This window comes from Hippoglossus stenolepis, chromosome 10 (assembly GCF_022539355.2).
Source record: "Hippoglossus stenolepis isolate QCI-W04-F060 chromosome 10, HSTE1.2, whole genome shotgun sequence".
Lineage (NCBI taxonomy): Eukaryota > Metazoa > Chordata > Actinopteri > Pleuronectiformes > Pleuronectidae > Hippoglossus > Hippoglossus stenolepis.
In genome coordinates, this window is record NC_061492.1 from 19,238,829 (window position 1) to 19,255,925 (window position 17,097).

The 17,097-nt window shown below is 39.5% G+C and overlaps 1 protein-coding gene across 1 annotated transcript in view; it reads right to left on the reverse strand.

Annotated features, from left to right (window-relative positions):
• babam2 (BRISC and BRCA1 A complex member 2) overlaps positions 1-17,097 on the reverse strand; it is a 77,915-nt gene that overhangs the window by 45,518 nt on the left and 15,300 nt on the right. Inside the window, exons 5-6 of the mRNA XM_035167147.2 lie at positions 9,832-10,026; positions 8,647-8,721 (exon numbers count right to left, since the gene is read on the reverse strand). Of these exons, the coding sequence (XP_035023038.1) occupies positions 8,647-8,721; positions 9,832-10,026 (270 nt within the window). The remainder of the gene's footprint in view (positions 1-8,646; positions 8,722-9,831; positions 10,027-17,097) is intronic.

A 17,097-nucleotide genomic window follows, 5' to 3' on the forward strand; every position in this document is an offset into this window, starting at 1 on the left:
AATTCCATCAAAGCCTAAAGCACTGTCTGGGATTTAGTCAAACCTGAATAAATGTCACCTTATGAGACAATTGAATTAATTAAATTCTTTTGAAGAAATGTATGAACCAACCGATTGTAAAGAAAATACCCATCTGTTTATTCCACAATAGACAAGTGAAAACACTTGTTTTATATTGTTTTTGTATCGTAACTTTATGACTGAAAACAAAGTGCACACCTTCAATAAAATGAATTAGATTACGATGAAGAAATTCAAATTTGAGCACAATGTTTTGAGATTAATAAATCTTATAGTAGTAATAATATATTCCCCATAATATATTTTCTGACAAAAATGTATCATTAGTCAGATTCGCTCTAAACTCAATACATCAATATAATTTTTCATTTTCTGTGTTGATAATGAGTTCATTACTTGGCCATGACTGAGTGTTGCTAATGTTTGTGATCTATTATAAAACCCACACTTGAAGACACATAATATCAATATCAGCCAATGAAGAAATAGAGGTGAAGAGTGGGTTGGTAAAATCAGTTGTGTTTAATAAGCAACACCTACGTAATCAGCCCCCTGAATTAATAAAAGACGACCTCTCAGTAACGCATGCGTTTTGATCCCTCAATAACCCATTTAACACTGACACAATAAACGGTTATACGGGCTATAGGTTATAGAGATGTTTTTCTTTTTTTAGTGGCGGTGTCAAAACTGGAGTTGTGCAGAGGGAAAACACTGGGGTGAGGAGGCAGAGGCTTTCAGTGGAGGTTAATAATTCAAATGACATTTTAAACTTTGTAGTGTAACATGCCCGGGAGCAGTGTAAACAATATGGGTGAAGAAAAGGTATATTTAATGCGTTAAAAGAAGGTTGTCTCCAAGGAATCTATGTAGCAATGGTATACACACCAATTTTACACCGTTTAGAAAAAGATATTATCCTAGTTATCGTGCTGGGTACAATACTCAACAGTTAAAGCATTTATTTAAACGATTTTAGATGTTTTTCTTATAGCTGAATACTTTATTGATAACATATCTAGTGCTCAATTTCACTGGAATTTCTGCTATGACAAAAAACCTCACTGAACTGTTTGTGTGTCAGTAAAATTGTCTGTGCTTCTATTGTATTAATTAGGCTTTGGAAAGCAACTATTAGTTTTTGGGGACGGTTTCTCACAGGGCACTACACAGGTTGCACAGGATGCATAAAGATTAGCTATTGTCCAGCTCCTCACTGTCTTCACAGATTTTAAATCCAAAATGCAACAAGACATTTGCCCTCAGGCTTGGCGGTGCCATCAGTGGAGCAGCTCCCGTCATGTTTTATGTCTCTTGCTCGGCCAGATCTCATTGTGCGAGATGACTGGTTCATGTCAGGCTAACAGGCTTAAAGCTTCATGCATCCATGGGAAAAGACCATAGAGTATAAAAGACATGTTAAAAGCTTGGTCGAGAGAATTCAGTGAATCAACATCAGATCTATTAAACAAAGATTGATATGAATCAGAATTTTTCCAGATCTGCTACAAAATTTATAAATTATTTCTTTGGTCATGTCCCAACTCACCATATATTTGAATGAAAATCGGTGCAGTAGTTTTTGAGTAATTCCAGTGGGAGACAGACCAACAAATAGCAGTGAAATCATTATCTTCTTGGTGGAGGCAACTACATCATATCACTGTTTTATGTTCACAACCGAAACAGGTCCTGATTCCTATTTAAACTGTTCCAATTAATTTTATGATGAAGCTCATTTTGTGGAGGACATAAATTAAACAAAGAGACATTATGTTTAAAGAAAATGATCACAACTTGAATTGTAATCTCAATATTGGTCAGAAGAATACCAGTAATTATCTTCAATCAATGAGCTCTAGTCGTGGGTTTAACTCAGATTCCTTCTACTGTTAAAATGATGCATTCTAGTCCAATATTTGTATGTAACCACAGCTGTGTTATTCGGCATGGGTCCTGTGCATAGACAATATGATTAGGATATACTTGCCCCTCACTCTGCTGCCAACCCCTATAATACCTTAAGTCTGCCCTCCAGAGGGAACAACGCTGCTCTCTCACCCTCCTGCAACCGAGGTGGAAGACTGTGGCTTTGATAAACACGGCCCCAAGGAGCATCACAAGTACGTTTTCAGAGGATCATTACGAGGACATTTTCATGTTTTCTCCTCCTTTGTGAAATGTTTACTGAAGCTGATATGTAACAGTAAATAGTGATTTGATAAGATAAAGAAATGTCATTAAAACCCACATGATCTCCTGTTTACTTTAAATATCTATTTATAATCAAGATCTTAACTTGGAAAGACAACAAAAAGGAATTTGACCATATTTGGCTGCTATTTTGTTTTACAATTTAACTCAGATTTGTTTGAATTTAAAATTACTAGCAGTGTCTGGGAATGCAGCTTTTGCTAAATGCTGATTTAGGAACTGACATTTGCATGAAAGAACAAAAAAACATGACATGAAATGAAAAGGAGGTACAGAAATAATCGAGTCACTGACGCTGGCACCACAAATTAAAAGACAGAATGAAAGCCAGAGGCTCCGCTTCACCCTGACCCTCCCCCTGTCAGTAGCTGCCCGTGGAGTTTTGAAGGTTAAAGTGTGTGTGTGTGTGTGTGTGTGTGTGTGTGTGTGTGTGTGTGTGTGTGTGTGTGTGTGTGTGTGTGTGTGTGCGTGTGCGCGTGTGTGTGCATGCTTGTAATAATTAGAGTAAAAATAATTAGATGTAAGTGCTCTTGTTGAAAGCATGCACAGCTTGAACAGACAAAATGAAGATACAGGGACGCCCAGGGCTCAATGCAGCCCACCCTCAGGTCAGTTCTGCAGGATGCAAAGATCACCTGGGGGGATGCAGGATACCAGTTGCTAGGCAGTGGTGAGGCTTTGTATATAAAAAAGGTTAAAATATGTAAAAATACAAATGTGGCTTTAGAGGAGAAGTTCATGATTTTGGGAAATATTATTATTTGCTTTCTCATAGAGAGTTAGATGAGAAGATCTATAGCCCTCTCATATCTTTACATCCAATATACGAGGCTTAGAATGCAGGTGGTTAGCTTAGCTTTGAACAGAGGCTGGAAATAGAGGGCAACGACAAGTAATACTATTTTTTTATGTTAGCAAAATCTATCGAACAGCACCTCTAAAGATGTATGTCTAATCTGTAAAGAAACCAAAGTGTGACTACAACAACTCACTGTTTAATAAGGAGTTGTGTGCCAGATTATTTCTTGGCTGGAAGCGGCTCTGTAAATTCCTGGTATCTCCACCGGATGCATGACAACTGCTCAGAGCTCTTCCCCATATAGCTGCTTTCAGACATGCACTGCAGTCTGGACATTCTCAAAAAACTGTCTGTATGTGAGGATGCAAATGTCCAGTGTGGCAGTTTCCGCAACTTTTCCTGCCAGACCCTTACTGAAATGTCCAAGGGAGCCCATGAGAGAATAGGGAAGGGAAATGTCCTTGAGTGGGTGGGCCTGTCGCTGATGTTTCTAACATGCATCGGACGCAAAACTGGAAAAACAAATATAATATCTCAGGGAGAAAATGTGGAGCCATACACATAGAAGATGCCTACAAAGATGTCAAATTAGAAAGAATGTCCGTGTTGGTATGATGTAAACAAAAACATGTAACTTCCTCAGTGGAATCTAATCGTCATGTCCCATCTCCTACAAGCTCTACTAAGACGCTACTCCTCGCCTGAATGTTCCAGATATTTTCCTGTTGTTGTTAACGCATCTGACCTGGACAATATCATGCTGCGTTCTTCATATGTGAAAGGTAAACCCAATTTTCCAGAGTTCCTGTTTTAAAGAGCTTTTTTTTTTCAGTCTATTTGCCAGGCTAAGCTTACGGCTGCTAGCTGAAGGTTTAGATTTAATGCACAGAATCAAGAGCGATATTAATCTTCTCATCTAACTTTGTGCAACTGAAGCCAAAAGCACATTTCCTAAAATGTTGGGACCATTCTTCAACATATTTGAAGAGTGCCAACGAAGATGGGAAATACAGCAGACCGACGTGAAGCATCATGATCCAGCAAAACATGAAGAATGTACAAGCTTAGAGTCTCAAAAATCAGCAATTAGACCCATCCACTGGGAGGAGCAGAGGGGTAATCAGGAAAAACCCTCAGCAGCAAACTGAACGGTAAGTGCTTTTTACAGCTTTAATAGACACATCAGCGGCTGTAAACATTTCACATGGGGTTTCTGAGGATTTATACTGTCAAGACTGGATATTTCTCTTCACAATTGTATGATTGATTTAGTTAAATAAATGCTCTGTTCACAGCTCGTACAATGCTTCATTTTCAAGAGTTGGAATCTAGAAATCTTAACGCTTAACGTTAACAGTTGTATTTTTGCAATACGTATTTAATACTGTCTGATTAGGCAAAAAATGATCAAGATAATTACCAAGATATTTTTCCCCCATCCGAACCCTCAATCACATAATGTGCAGACAGCGGCAGAGAGTCTTAGCAGCGGCTCTGATGCAATTGCTCAGTGATGTGATACAAGAGCACACAGCGCTATAACTATTCCATGTGCCGCCATCATTTATCAGCCACAAAACACAGCAGATATCAGTTAGATATCCCAAAAGTTTGGTCACCTGAAACATCCTGTTGTTGGATCAATGACAGTTGAGGACCACACACACACACACACACACACACACACACACACACACACACACACACACACACACACACACACACACACACACACACACACACACACACACACACACACACACACACACACACACACACACACACACACACACAGCTTTCCGAGCTGGTGACATGGGTCAGTGCTTGTGGGGGAAACAAAGCTCAAGTGAAGCGAGAGCAGAGGGCTCAGTCACGAATGTGGCGTCACTCCGCTCTGATCAGTGTAGACATTTAGAGGCAAGCCGCCGACTATACACATATATATATATATGTGTGTATATATATACGGGGCAAGGATGGACAGACAAATGGCCACAAAAGGTCATGGTTGTAATTAAAGGAAAAATGTTTAATGTATCGTGAAGTTAGATATACAACTTATATATTTCAGGATTAATACTACACGTTTTATGCCATTATACATTAAGGCCTAAATATTAAAAGGCTGGTTTTATCTCATACTGCCTTTCAGAATAAATCTGTTAACTCGAACATAACAAAGGAACTTCAGTACAAAACCTCACAAAAATGCCATGAAGTGGGAGGTCAAAGGCCAAAGCTAAATGAGAGGGTACGAGTGAAACCAACTTCAAACTGGTGACAACCCATAGGTCAAGGTAGAATCACTGAAACAGTGCCCAAGAGAACTACATGCCCTTTAAAGGGGAAGAAAACTGCCAACACGCATCTGTGTGCATTTCACTATCTTCCCTTCATCTCCGCTCTCAGTGTCCTTCCTACTCTTTCATTTTGACTATGACTGCGCCCCTTTCAAAATAAATAAATAAGTAAGCCAGCGTTCCTCCCCCCTCCCCGAGGCTGGCCAGTCCATGCGGGAAGGTAAACATGTCCACTGTGGTGAGCTCAGACCACGCGGATGCTTCGCTCCAGGTAACAGTCGTCCTCCACAGCCCTGCGCCCACCAGCAACATCTCGGCGTTCACGAGCAGCGCAGAGTAGCCTATGTCTGAACAGATTTCCGCTTCAGTGCCAAACCCTCCCTCCTCAAGCAAGGACATCCATGGATTTGATGAGAGTTTGATTCAAATGAGGGTCAACAGTCTGACCTCTACCTACAGTACCTGGCTGATGGCTTGTAGTCTGTCTGCAGAGTATCATCATTTTGAAATTTTTGTAGGAAGAAAACCACCAGGTATTAAATAGGCTGGAATGCATTTAAAAACAGCCCTGTGTTAAATAATGCATGTAGCGGTGGTTACTGCCACTATGTTTATTTTAATAGCTATCACTGCAGCTAGCCAGATTACAGTGCATTGTCTCGCAGCAAAAGTTCGACTGTTTACAGTGTTTTTACGCCAATTGCCCTCTGTGTCAGCACCATAGACCTTACCTAAAAATAGATGATAGGACAGCTCCCCAAAAGTGAAGCCAAAGTGTCTTGATTTGCCCCCGGTGTCTGGCTGCAGCATAGGTCATAAAACCTCATAAAATTAAAGGTAGTTCTTGTCACACTGGTCTATATACACATGTTTTTTCAAGTTAAGTTTGGTTTAAATTTATTTGATGCTATTAAAATGGGGTTTAACATCATGATTGGTAAAGTGCATGTATATGTGGGACCTTGATACTGCAACTCCATCTCCTGATCGCTACTGGGCAAACCCTGGCTCCAAGTGACTTAACTGGCACAAGATGGCAGCATTCAAATCTGGGATATTTGGGATTTCTGGATAGTGGGAGGAAGTAGTGAAGTGTCGTCCATCTTCATATTAACTCTATGGTCGTCACTCAGCACAGTGGTCCCATTAAAATGGAAAGCTGAAAAAAACAATCTGCTAATCAAATCTAAACTGAAAACTGCCAAATTTACAAAGTGATGAGTGATTTTCATTTAAAACCATGTTTCAATGAAAATGACAAAGAAGGTGTAGAAACATTAGCAGACCGATCTAGGTAGTGACCACCAGCACATGAAGGAGAGCTCAGTCAGCGAACTAAGATGTCCAACCTCAGAAAAGTTGTGATTTTTGTGGTAATAAATATATGATAAAAAATATCCTACATCACTCAAATATTGATTTAAAGGTTGCTCACCATGGCAACAGTTGAAGCTCCAAGGCATTCACATTTTTCTAATAATTGTATTTTAATGAACACAAAAGCCTTTTTTAATGGACATTTCTTCTCCCTAATAGCTCATAGCTCTTGAAAATCCCATTTGCTCTATGTTTAGGCCAAGTCTTTAAAGGTGGAGAATTTTCCCTGCAAGACCAACAGTAACAAATTGAATGATTTAAGTAAATCCAGTAGAATCCAGTAGAATTAGACTTTTGGAATGTTCATATACAGTGATAAAACACAAAGAAGATCTGCCAGTTCAATCAGAAAGTACCATAGTGAGTTAATTAACGGCACCTCAATTGCTCTACAACATCTACGGAGTTACTTACAGTGAAGAAATGCACAAAAACACTCGACACTGACGGAACTAATTGTACGACAACTGTCAAACGGAAAATTCAGGTCATCGGCTTGGCATACAGCACATGTGTGTTCTCAGAGTCCAGCCTATACGCTGCATAATCCCATTCCTAATGCGGAGGTGGACAAGGTGTGGGCTCATGTTCATTAATTTATTCTCTGCAAGACGATACTCTTCCTATGTCTTCAACCGCTCTCATGGTGATACTATGTATACCGTATCTGCCAAAGACAGCACAGTGCTGCAAGAGAGTGAATGTGTGTGTGTGTGTGTGCATGTAAAAAAAATAACATGGTATGACTAGGGTGACAGGAATACACATTCATGTCCAAGATTTTGTGATAAAATCACTAAATATTACAGAGTTCTTCTGAAATAACATTGTGTCAGTGGCTATACAGCCACCACCATCCCCTGGTTCAAGGTGTCAGCATGTCTCCCTTGCTTTTGAAAGCCTTTGCATAGAAACTTTCAGCAAGTGACACAAGTGACAGCGTACTTGTTTGAAATAAAATGTCACACGTACTGCTTCCCACCAGGAATGAGTCTAGAAACTTTCCTGCAATAACACACACTGGTAAAAAAATATCCATCAGGACCAACAGTGTGGCTCTGAAATAGGACTTTTGGATGGGTACACTCAAAGACTGCTGAGAGAGAGAGTAACGAGTCTCAGTGCTCCTGGTCAGAGAGACATGGGGACAAAGCCTGATGTGAGGCTGATGATGGCTGCTGTTTCCCTTATGTTTACCATCATTTCTCCTCACAAACAGAAACAGAGGCCAGGCTGGAAAAGGCCAGAGAGCCAGAGCCTCCAGCGTGAGCACGGGCTGGGTGGGTGGGTGAGGGTGTGTGTGGGGGGCACAGAGTGGAGAGAGAAGTGGAGATAGAGGAGAGATTGAGAGAAGGCAATCACTGATCTGAGAGAGAGAGACTGAGAGAGTGAGAGAGAGAGCGAGAGAGAGCGAGAGAGCAGAGAGAGAGAGAGAGAGAGAGAGTTTGGGCTAAGCTGCCTCCAGACACCACGGGGCTCAGAGCAGATCGAGAGTGACGGCTTGCTGATTAGTCAACTCACAGCCCCCAAGACCGAAGTCTAAACACACACACACACACACACACACACACACACACACACACACACACACACACACACACACACACACACACACACACACACACACACACACACACACACACACACACACACACACACACACACCCACACACACACACTGCTGTTCATTTAAATAAGCTGTTATCATTGCACACATACAAAACACATGGACACACATACATGTAAACAAATGAACACTCATGATATCTAATATCAGAAGGATCCAAGTCATGACAAAATCCAACTAGAGACTAACAATTCTGGTGCACTGTCTGCAGTGTGCACATACATACTTGCACTTACATGTGTACATAATGGGGAAAATGTGTGGAGCTTGACAATGGGTAAAAATGTGTATTGTTTTGATGAAGTTACCTTCAGGAGATAGACGGGAATGTTGCTGAAGTCCACAGGGAGTTTAAGAAGGAAACGGGCTGAAAACTCTCCCGTCTGGAGAACAAGAAGCAGAGGTACAGTTATACAGATATACAGTTCATGAAAAAAAACATAATACTTCAATAATATGTATGTGAGACACATTAAAAAAAGGTAGTTTTCCCTTAACATTATCATCAACAAGAAACATACTGAGTTTTGATAACAGCACCAAACAATACTTTGCTTTGGTTTGGGGAATATAAGTAATTTAATTGTCACTCTTTTCCTATTTTAACAAAATATATACCGCTCAACACATCAGTGTAAATAGGGAATTTTTCCTTAATAAAAACATATTCTAAAGTTAGTATTGCAAGCCTCAAATAATGACCATAAATTTTAGGCAATCATAAAGACAGTTGGTACCTTACACGCCCTTTGCAACACATGCAATTTCCAAAAATCTTTGAAGAATATCATAACTTTTCCTAAAGCACTGAGCTTTCTTCAACCACAATTACAACCACAGTCATCTTCACAGAGACTGGATGTTGCAACAACCTTACTACATCAGTTAACACCAACTTTACCAGACAAATCTTCGTGAATCATACAATTATCTGCTCTACTAAAGCAATGATGGAGTTTTGAAATGGGCAACTCATAGGTAAAATTCTGTCAGTATGCTCTCTTTTTTGAATGAGAAACATTAATTTGATGTATGACTTTCCAATAGCAACATTTGTCTCTGAAAATGCATTTAGTAGTTGAAGAATAAAACTGGGTTATGTCCTGTTCATGAGTTACTGTCACTGTGTCCTCAGGAATTTGTCTTCACACACGCAAACAGATGACAGCACAAAGGCCTGAAATTCATGTACCATGGGGTAGAAATGTGATTGGTCAAAATCAAACCAAAAATACAGTATTCTGACTCATCTGGCTACAGTTATTTTGTACAATCAAACAGGAAGTCTTATCACAGACTATTTCCTATGGAAAATTCCAGCAAAGATCCAGAGATTTCGAGACACAAAACCTTCCTCATATCATTCCATTTCATCTTTATCTTTGGCAATCAAACTCAAAACTAAAGAAATGACAGACTAGTGTTCCCAGGGGACAACATTTAGGTATTTTATAAAAACTATCACGTGACTCTTGGTTTTTGGAAGATCTTACCCAGCTGTTCTTGCGTCCGGCATATATCTCCATGTTGCGGCCATAATTGGGATCCTCCAGCAGGCTGTCGTACTCAAACAGGAGCCTGGAGCTCTCGCGCAGACGCTGACATTGGTAGCTGTGGTACTGCTGGATGAGCTCCTTCACCAGCTGGAGCAAACATTCAGGGTCCCCTGCATCCCACTGGACCAAGTGCTGCAAAACCAACATATCATTATTATAATTACAAAAAGAAAATTTAACTCAGGATTAGCGGTCTTATTTGGCATCTAAGACAATGTCTGTTGCCGAGTCGGTGAGGAATCTTCTGACAGGGACACAAATAGATAGATATGGTATAAAAACAAAGGAGGCTGGGCTTTGAGCAAAACTGAAATCAATATTTCAAGATTTTGAATGTCTTCTAACAAAACACACTGATAAGCTGGCATCAGTGTTTTCCACTAATCATCCAGACTGCGATGGCCCGCCATATTCTGATTTGTCCTGCCACAAATATTTATAATAGCATAACTGTGTTTTTCTCTGTTGCTACATTGTATAGCTCTGTGCAGCACTATTTGCCGTATGTGCACTCATGCTACATCCATAAAGTTTTTACTGTCCATTGAATTCTGTGCTATTTTTTCTGTTACTTCACCTCAAACGACATGATTAATTTGAAAAACTCAGTAAAACACATCGGGAAATGTTGCAAATGAAGAAGAAGTAGTAGTGGGTAGGACACTGAGCTATTAGTAGCAGTCTGGACATTTAGTAAGAACATGGTTGGGGAAAACTGACTGAGTCTGGAATAAAACAAGTTATTGGCCTAATACTGACAACTGGCACTTCCCATTACCAGAACAGAAGGAAAGGGTTGTGCTGGAGGATGTCCTGTTGCCACAGAGGGATTTAAGCTGATATGGAAAATTACTGAACCTGATCTCTTGTATCTGAAAGCTCTCTGACCACTGCTGCCTCACTGACTGATAGTAAAACACTTTTGATAAGGGTGTAGCATGATACACAAAAAAAAACATAATATTTATCAAAGTGCTAAACAATGGAAAAGGTTAGACTGATTTCTACACTGGTTTATGTTATAATCGTAACCATGTTGACCCAAAGTATTCACCTGATTTGTTAGTGTTCCTTGCATATCTATGGGCATGCTGACTATGCCTTCCACGAAATTCAATTTAAGCCATCACAATAAGCACCTTAGCAACTGACTGAGGCTAGAGAGCACTATGTACATTTATAGGCAGAACTACCATTATATGCAACCAGCTGTTTCATATGAAGAGCAGAACCAACCAAACATGACCCTTGTAAATTCTACCAAACAGAAGTTTTTCCTCTTGTCCACTGATTCGCGAGAAATAGGATGTTAATAATTATTGTGTAGAACCCTTTGAAAATATCAACAACAGGAAACATGACAGGTTTAATAGAAATAATGGATGGCTGAAAGGTGCAAGAGCTTTATAATAGAACAGTAGAGTAAACGGCACATGGATTGCATTTACAGCTCTTTTTGAACCACATCTGTTAACCACCAAAGAGTTTTACACTACAGGTCAAATTCTTGTTCTACATACACACAGAGCACTTCTGTACCTACACTCATTGGGGGCAGTTAGGGGTTCAGTATCTTATCATGTTTGACATAGTGTTAGGGCTCGGGACACTTTGACATGTATACTAAAAGAGCCATGACCTTTTGATTAATGATGATGCTTGTCCTCCTGAGTTAGAGATGCCAACCTACAGTAGGAAAATCTGAGCAAAACATACCTGGTTTAATGAGTCTAGTGCAGTGTTTGGACTTTGAATGACTCTGACTGTATTTGTTAGGTTAAATAAAAAGAGATTAACGTCAACCCGTTTTGTATTGTTTTTTGAGTGATATTTTCTTCAAGTCAATACTTGCTTTCAATTTCGATGGTGCATTTTTCCAAGATTTTGCTTGCGAAACATCTAACAATCAGAGCGCATGTTGTTGCCAAGGAAACATTTTTCTTTAGCCATTGATGTTATGTTTGTCTTTAAAAAGATATGATGTCGTTGACTTGAAGTTAGCACCAAACAACAGGTGACCCAACAAGCGTCGAAGAAACTGAATCAGCCAATTGTGCCAAACAAAGGAACCAAATTAAATACTAAAGAAAACATTATGATGTCGGTGCCATTTTTTGCAGCAGTTCTTCAAACTGCCTGACAGACGTCCTGAGATATGTCCTGAAGTGACTGTGGAACAGTTTAAGCTCCTGGACCAAGCTGTGAAACTCACCAAGTTCTCCTCTCTTCATCAATATTAGGTGTACACATGTATTTAGGTTTTTTCTTTAAATTAAGTAAAATTGGAGCATCAGATCACTTAAGGTAGATTCCTTATATCTCTTCCTGAAAGGGCTTTTTTTTTTATTTAAAAAATTGCATCACCCTTAAAGTGAATAGTCAGGCATGTCGAAATTCACCTCAGAATTATCTGCTATTTTGTGCCATTTTCTTCGTGTGGCCGTCGATGCAAAGGCCTTAAATTTGCAGCTTGAGAAAACGTTTCTTTAACATGGAGAGATTCAATAAGGAGGATATTAAGATGCTGAAAAACAGTATTCACAAGATAAAAAGATTTGGAATGACACTGTGCAGCCCTTCAGCCATTCAAAAGGAAAGTGATTCCTTTTTCCTATCTCATTCTGAAAGTGAAATACTCCTGGCAACCCGTCAAACTATGAGTAGACAAACAGCATGCTGCCTTATGACATAGCTGCAATGCCAACATAAATATGGAACTACAGTTCAGCACTGGTTGCCCTTGCCTTGCTGCAAGCCAATTCGTAGCGGGTCACCCAAAAATCTGAATATAGACCCATTACATTGTGTACTGAGTGGGTGAGAAGATAAATAGGCACTGGGAATACTGTAACTATTAATACCCATTACACAGAGTTGGCAACAGCAGGATGTCTTTGACTTGCCTTAACCTGTCTCCTTGACTATATGTATGTCTGTGCATCTGTCTGCCTGTCTGCTTCTGTGGCAGTCCACATCAGCCCAGTGGAGAAAGCTTCCATTGTTTCAAACTATGGCAAGGACGTGCTAAACTGAGACAGTGACCTCATCATCCTGATCCACCACTGGTTACCAGCAATGCTGGGATTCCCGGAACAAGGGGGCGATGCAGACAAGGATGGGTATTGTCCAAAGAGGCAGTCAGTGCCCCAAGGCAGGAGCAAGCTGTAACTGAGGAGACACTGAGAAAGTGCTGTGTCAGCACTGTGACACAGGATATCAGTGGAACTCCACTGAGAACGAGGAGAGGCAGGGAGGAGAGATCAGAGGTGGGAATAAACAAAATGTAGAGCTCGGGCAAGTAGGCCAATGCCAGTGAAAACAGTCTGAGGACTCTTCACTTCTGGTTTCATTGGTGGGTGGTGATGATACTGTGACCCAAACTGAACTCCTTTATTAAAATATATGAAGCTGCTTTTGTTTTCCCCAAAGATAAGTGTTACTCAGAAAGACAGCACAGGAACACGACAGACTCCTGTGTGTTAGGACAAGAGTGAATGAGAAACACTCCCTCAGTAATTACAGATGTCCTCAAGCTCAGTATTTAACCTCAGTTGCTCCAGTGGTGCTATTCGCTGGCCAATGAAAGAGGAGCTGAGCTTCTTGTGGCAGTCTCTAAGATGAAGTAACTAGGTAGACTTCTACTGCTATAAATACATATTGTGTGTATTTTAAACAAGGTAAAGGCAGGTTGGCGTGCTACAACTGCTTACATTTGCAATTAGTGTCCAACAATCGTGTGATGGTACAAGTGATTGTCCACTACTTTAAAGTCAACACTGCTCCACCAAATGAAAATCCACTCAAACATTGTAGTCCAAAACACCCTAAGAAACTCTATGACTCATGCAGGCTACCACAATAACATTTTACAGCTCGTCGATAAGATTATTTAAGAGACAGTTAGATAATAACTCACAAGGTCTTGAAGAAAAAACCTGACATGTTTAGGTGACTGATATTTATGAGTGTGTACAGTTTAGTGCAGATCCAAATAAAATCTGGATCTAGCAAATTTAAATGTTTCCTAATTAGAATGTTGCGCCTTGGTATGCACTTAAATGAGGGCCATTCTAGTTTTCCTCATTTTTTATAATTATATGCATATTTTGTGTGTACATTTGTGTGTATTTTCATGTTTCTTTAAATAGATTAAAAAAACTGAAAACCATTTGATGTTCAAATTAAATATGGAACTTCATCCCAGATTGAAAGATTGTATAGGGACTGTTAACTGTCTTTAGTAGATTTAGTTATTGTTAAACCTATGTATCCTTTGTTTTTCTTGTCTTAATTATTTTATATTGCAAATAAAGTTTCTGCTGTGATGCAAGGCAATTTCAGAAGTGTCTGACAATAAAGTATTATCAATCACAATAACTAGCACTTATAACAAAGGTACAGCTGAGGCTGATTGTAATTCATTGGTTTTGCAGGTATTTGTTTTGAAAACAATGTACAGGTCAAAAAGTAGTAATTTAAAAGTAGATAAAAAAAGTAATAGAGACATGAAATTCACTAGGATTCATCCTCTGGAGACATTGAATGTGTGTATTAAATTTCATTGTAATTGATAAGATAGTTGCTGAGATATTTTTGTCTGGACCACAGTAGTGGACTGACACAAACCCAGTTACAGTGCCATCCCTGGAGACGCGCTGCTTGCATGGCTACAACTCACAGATATGGCCAATAACAGGAAACCACAGAGGATCATCTTGTGTTGTACTGAATGTTCTGACTTTGCTTTAACAAGTGCTTGAATGCTGTAGAGAAAGCATCGGTCCAACAGAGAGGGAGAGAGAGCGGGAGAGCACTGAGCCAAAAAGCAATGTCCATGTGTTGCACTGTGTGTATGTTTGTGTGTAGACATGAGAGTCTGTACAGTCTCTTCACTGAATTGATTTTATACGCTCTGCTGAAGGCTGTGTGTGCCAAAACAAATCTATGTGTTTTTGTCATGAATGGGATAAAGCCCTGCAGAAAATGTACAGATTTGATATATAAAAAAAGAAAATCTAGTTGCAATCTCTGCTACTTGAGAGCTGAGATTTAACATTTGATGAAATTAACAAAAACAAAAAAAATCCATCTACATGCCCTCTGGATCATTCTCTATGGATGGAACATCTTTCTTGGGCTTTAGCCGCAGGGGGTAGATGTCACGGCCCTCCACAATACTCTGTGGCTCAATTTGGACCTTTTAATCCAATTATTGTGTCACAACACACTGGCTGAACCTGTGTCAAATGATTAAGCCTAAACTTGGCATATGATAAGACCTGTCACCTATAAATCACTCCAATAAATAAACCACTGATACATTCTTTTTTTGACGAGTACGTATTCGTGAGGGAAGCAATTTATAATCTTATAACCATAAGATATTAAGATTTTATTCAATATTAATGTTAAAAACTGCACATTAAAAATATAGTGGATTAGCTTTAGGGTTTAGAATTAGCAGTGTGTCTAAGCCAGTGAGAAAAGTCAAAATAGCACACTTGGTGAACATACATATTATAGAACAATAAGCCTTTTAACTGAAATATACTTTCAGCCTATCGATTCATTTACTCAAATTACACGTTTTCTGATCAGACAGATATTTTGAGATTGGGGGAATAATGAACATGAAGAAAATTATGAAATAAGCTCAGTAAGAAACATGTCATTGGAGGTCAAATTAAATTGGACGTTATGAAAGAAAATATTTGAACTGTTTCCAAATTTTGTAAAAGAAGTAACTGTTTACAAGTTTTACCACTTGTGGATACAATGTCAAGCTCGGTGAAAGCAGTAGCCACAGGAGGTGTCTTTATTGTTGAAAAATGTCATTGCCAGTCTATTTTTAGGATAGGAGTCCTTCAATCCAGGAGGTTTTTATCAGTAGCCGAAATATCAGTAGGTCTCTTCTCCCCAAAACAAAGTAAATAATAAATGAATTAGTTAAGTACCAAAAACTGGTAAATCACTGAATAAAACTTTGACATGTTAATAATTAGACATGCAGTGAAGCCAAGACATTTCCCGGAACATTTCCTGCCAATCCCCTGGTGATATGTCCAGAAAATGTCCATGAGTGAACCCATGTGACAATGCAGCAGGAGTGAGTGTTGACACACAACAGATGTAAAACTGGAAGAATACAAGTATCCAAGGATGAAAGAGATGTGCCGTATACATAAAAGATGCAGACAAAGCGACCGGTCCTGAAATTCTCAAACAGGGTGCAGGGACCGCAAGAGACTTGGTCGCAATTTGTACTTAGAGGGATAGTTCACCAAAAAATTCCCTTATTATCAACTCACCCCTATGCTGATGGTGATGTGTTTGAGTCCACAAAACACTTTTGGAGTCTCAGGGGTAAACAGCATTGCAGCCAAATCCAATAAAATTGAAGCAACTGGTGTATGAGAGCGGATGTAGCGATGCTAAAGGCGCATTCCGCACGTGAGATCCACTAACAGTTGAGGACAAGATTAAGAGTCTACAGCCATACTTGGGGTCTATAAAAATGCACTTCGACCAAGCTGTGTTTAGGTTTAAATACTAATGTCAGAATACTCACATCGGCTCTTTTCATACCTGGTATAAAGATCAGACTCGAGGGATCCAATTACAAGTGGACTCCAAGAACGTCCGTTCACACTGTGTCTCCAGTAAACACTAGTGATCAGACCTCACTCCCTTACTGGATATGCAAATACACATGTACATCATTGCCGTTTGCAAATGATGTAGTATTTTAAAAGTATGACTATGATAGACGGGTCTGTTGTGTTCTTCTGTGTGTGTGTGTTATAATGTTGCTAATATAACCTACCAGGTATTATTGGTTGAGTAAAACAAAAACTCCATCAAGACCTCTCAGCATGTGTAACGGCACAGTTATTTGTTGAAGCGGCAGTTTTAGTAAGTCGAACATGTTGTAAATATGTTGACGGGAACTGAACAGAAACAGTGTTTTCCTTTAAGAACAAAATGTACACCTAAATTGGGCATCTTCACACTGAATAGACCCAAGTTGACAGAATTATTTCTTCCTGTGCCATCCGTCTGTACCATCTTCGATCCAAAATTTATCTTAGGCCAATGAGGGAGAGTCTGGCATCTGAAAATGCAAGATAATTATATAGGCCAAGGGAAAATATTTGTTTTTACGTCTTAAATGTGATTTTTATAGATGCTGGCAGCCTGATCCAA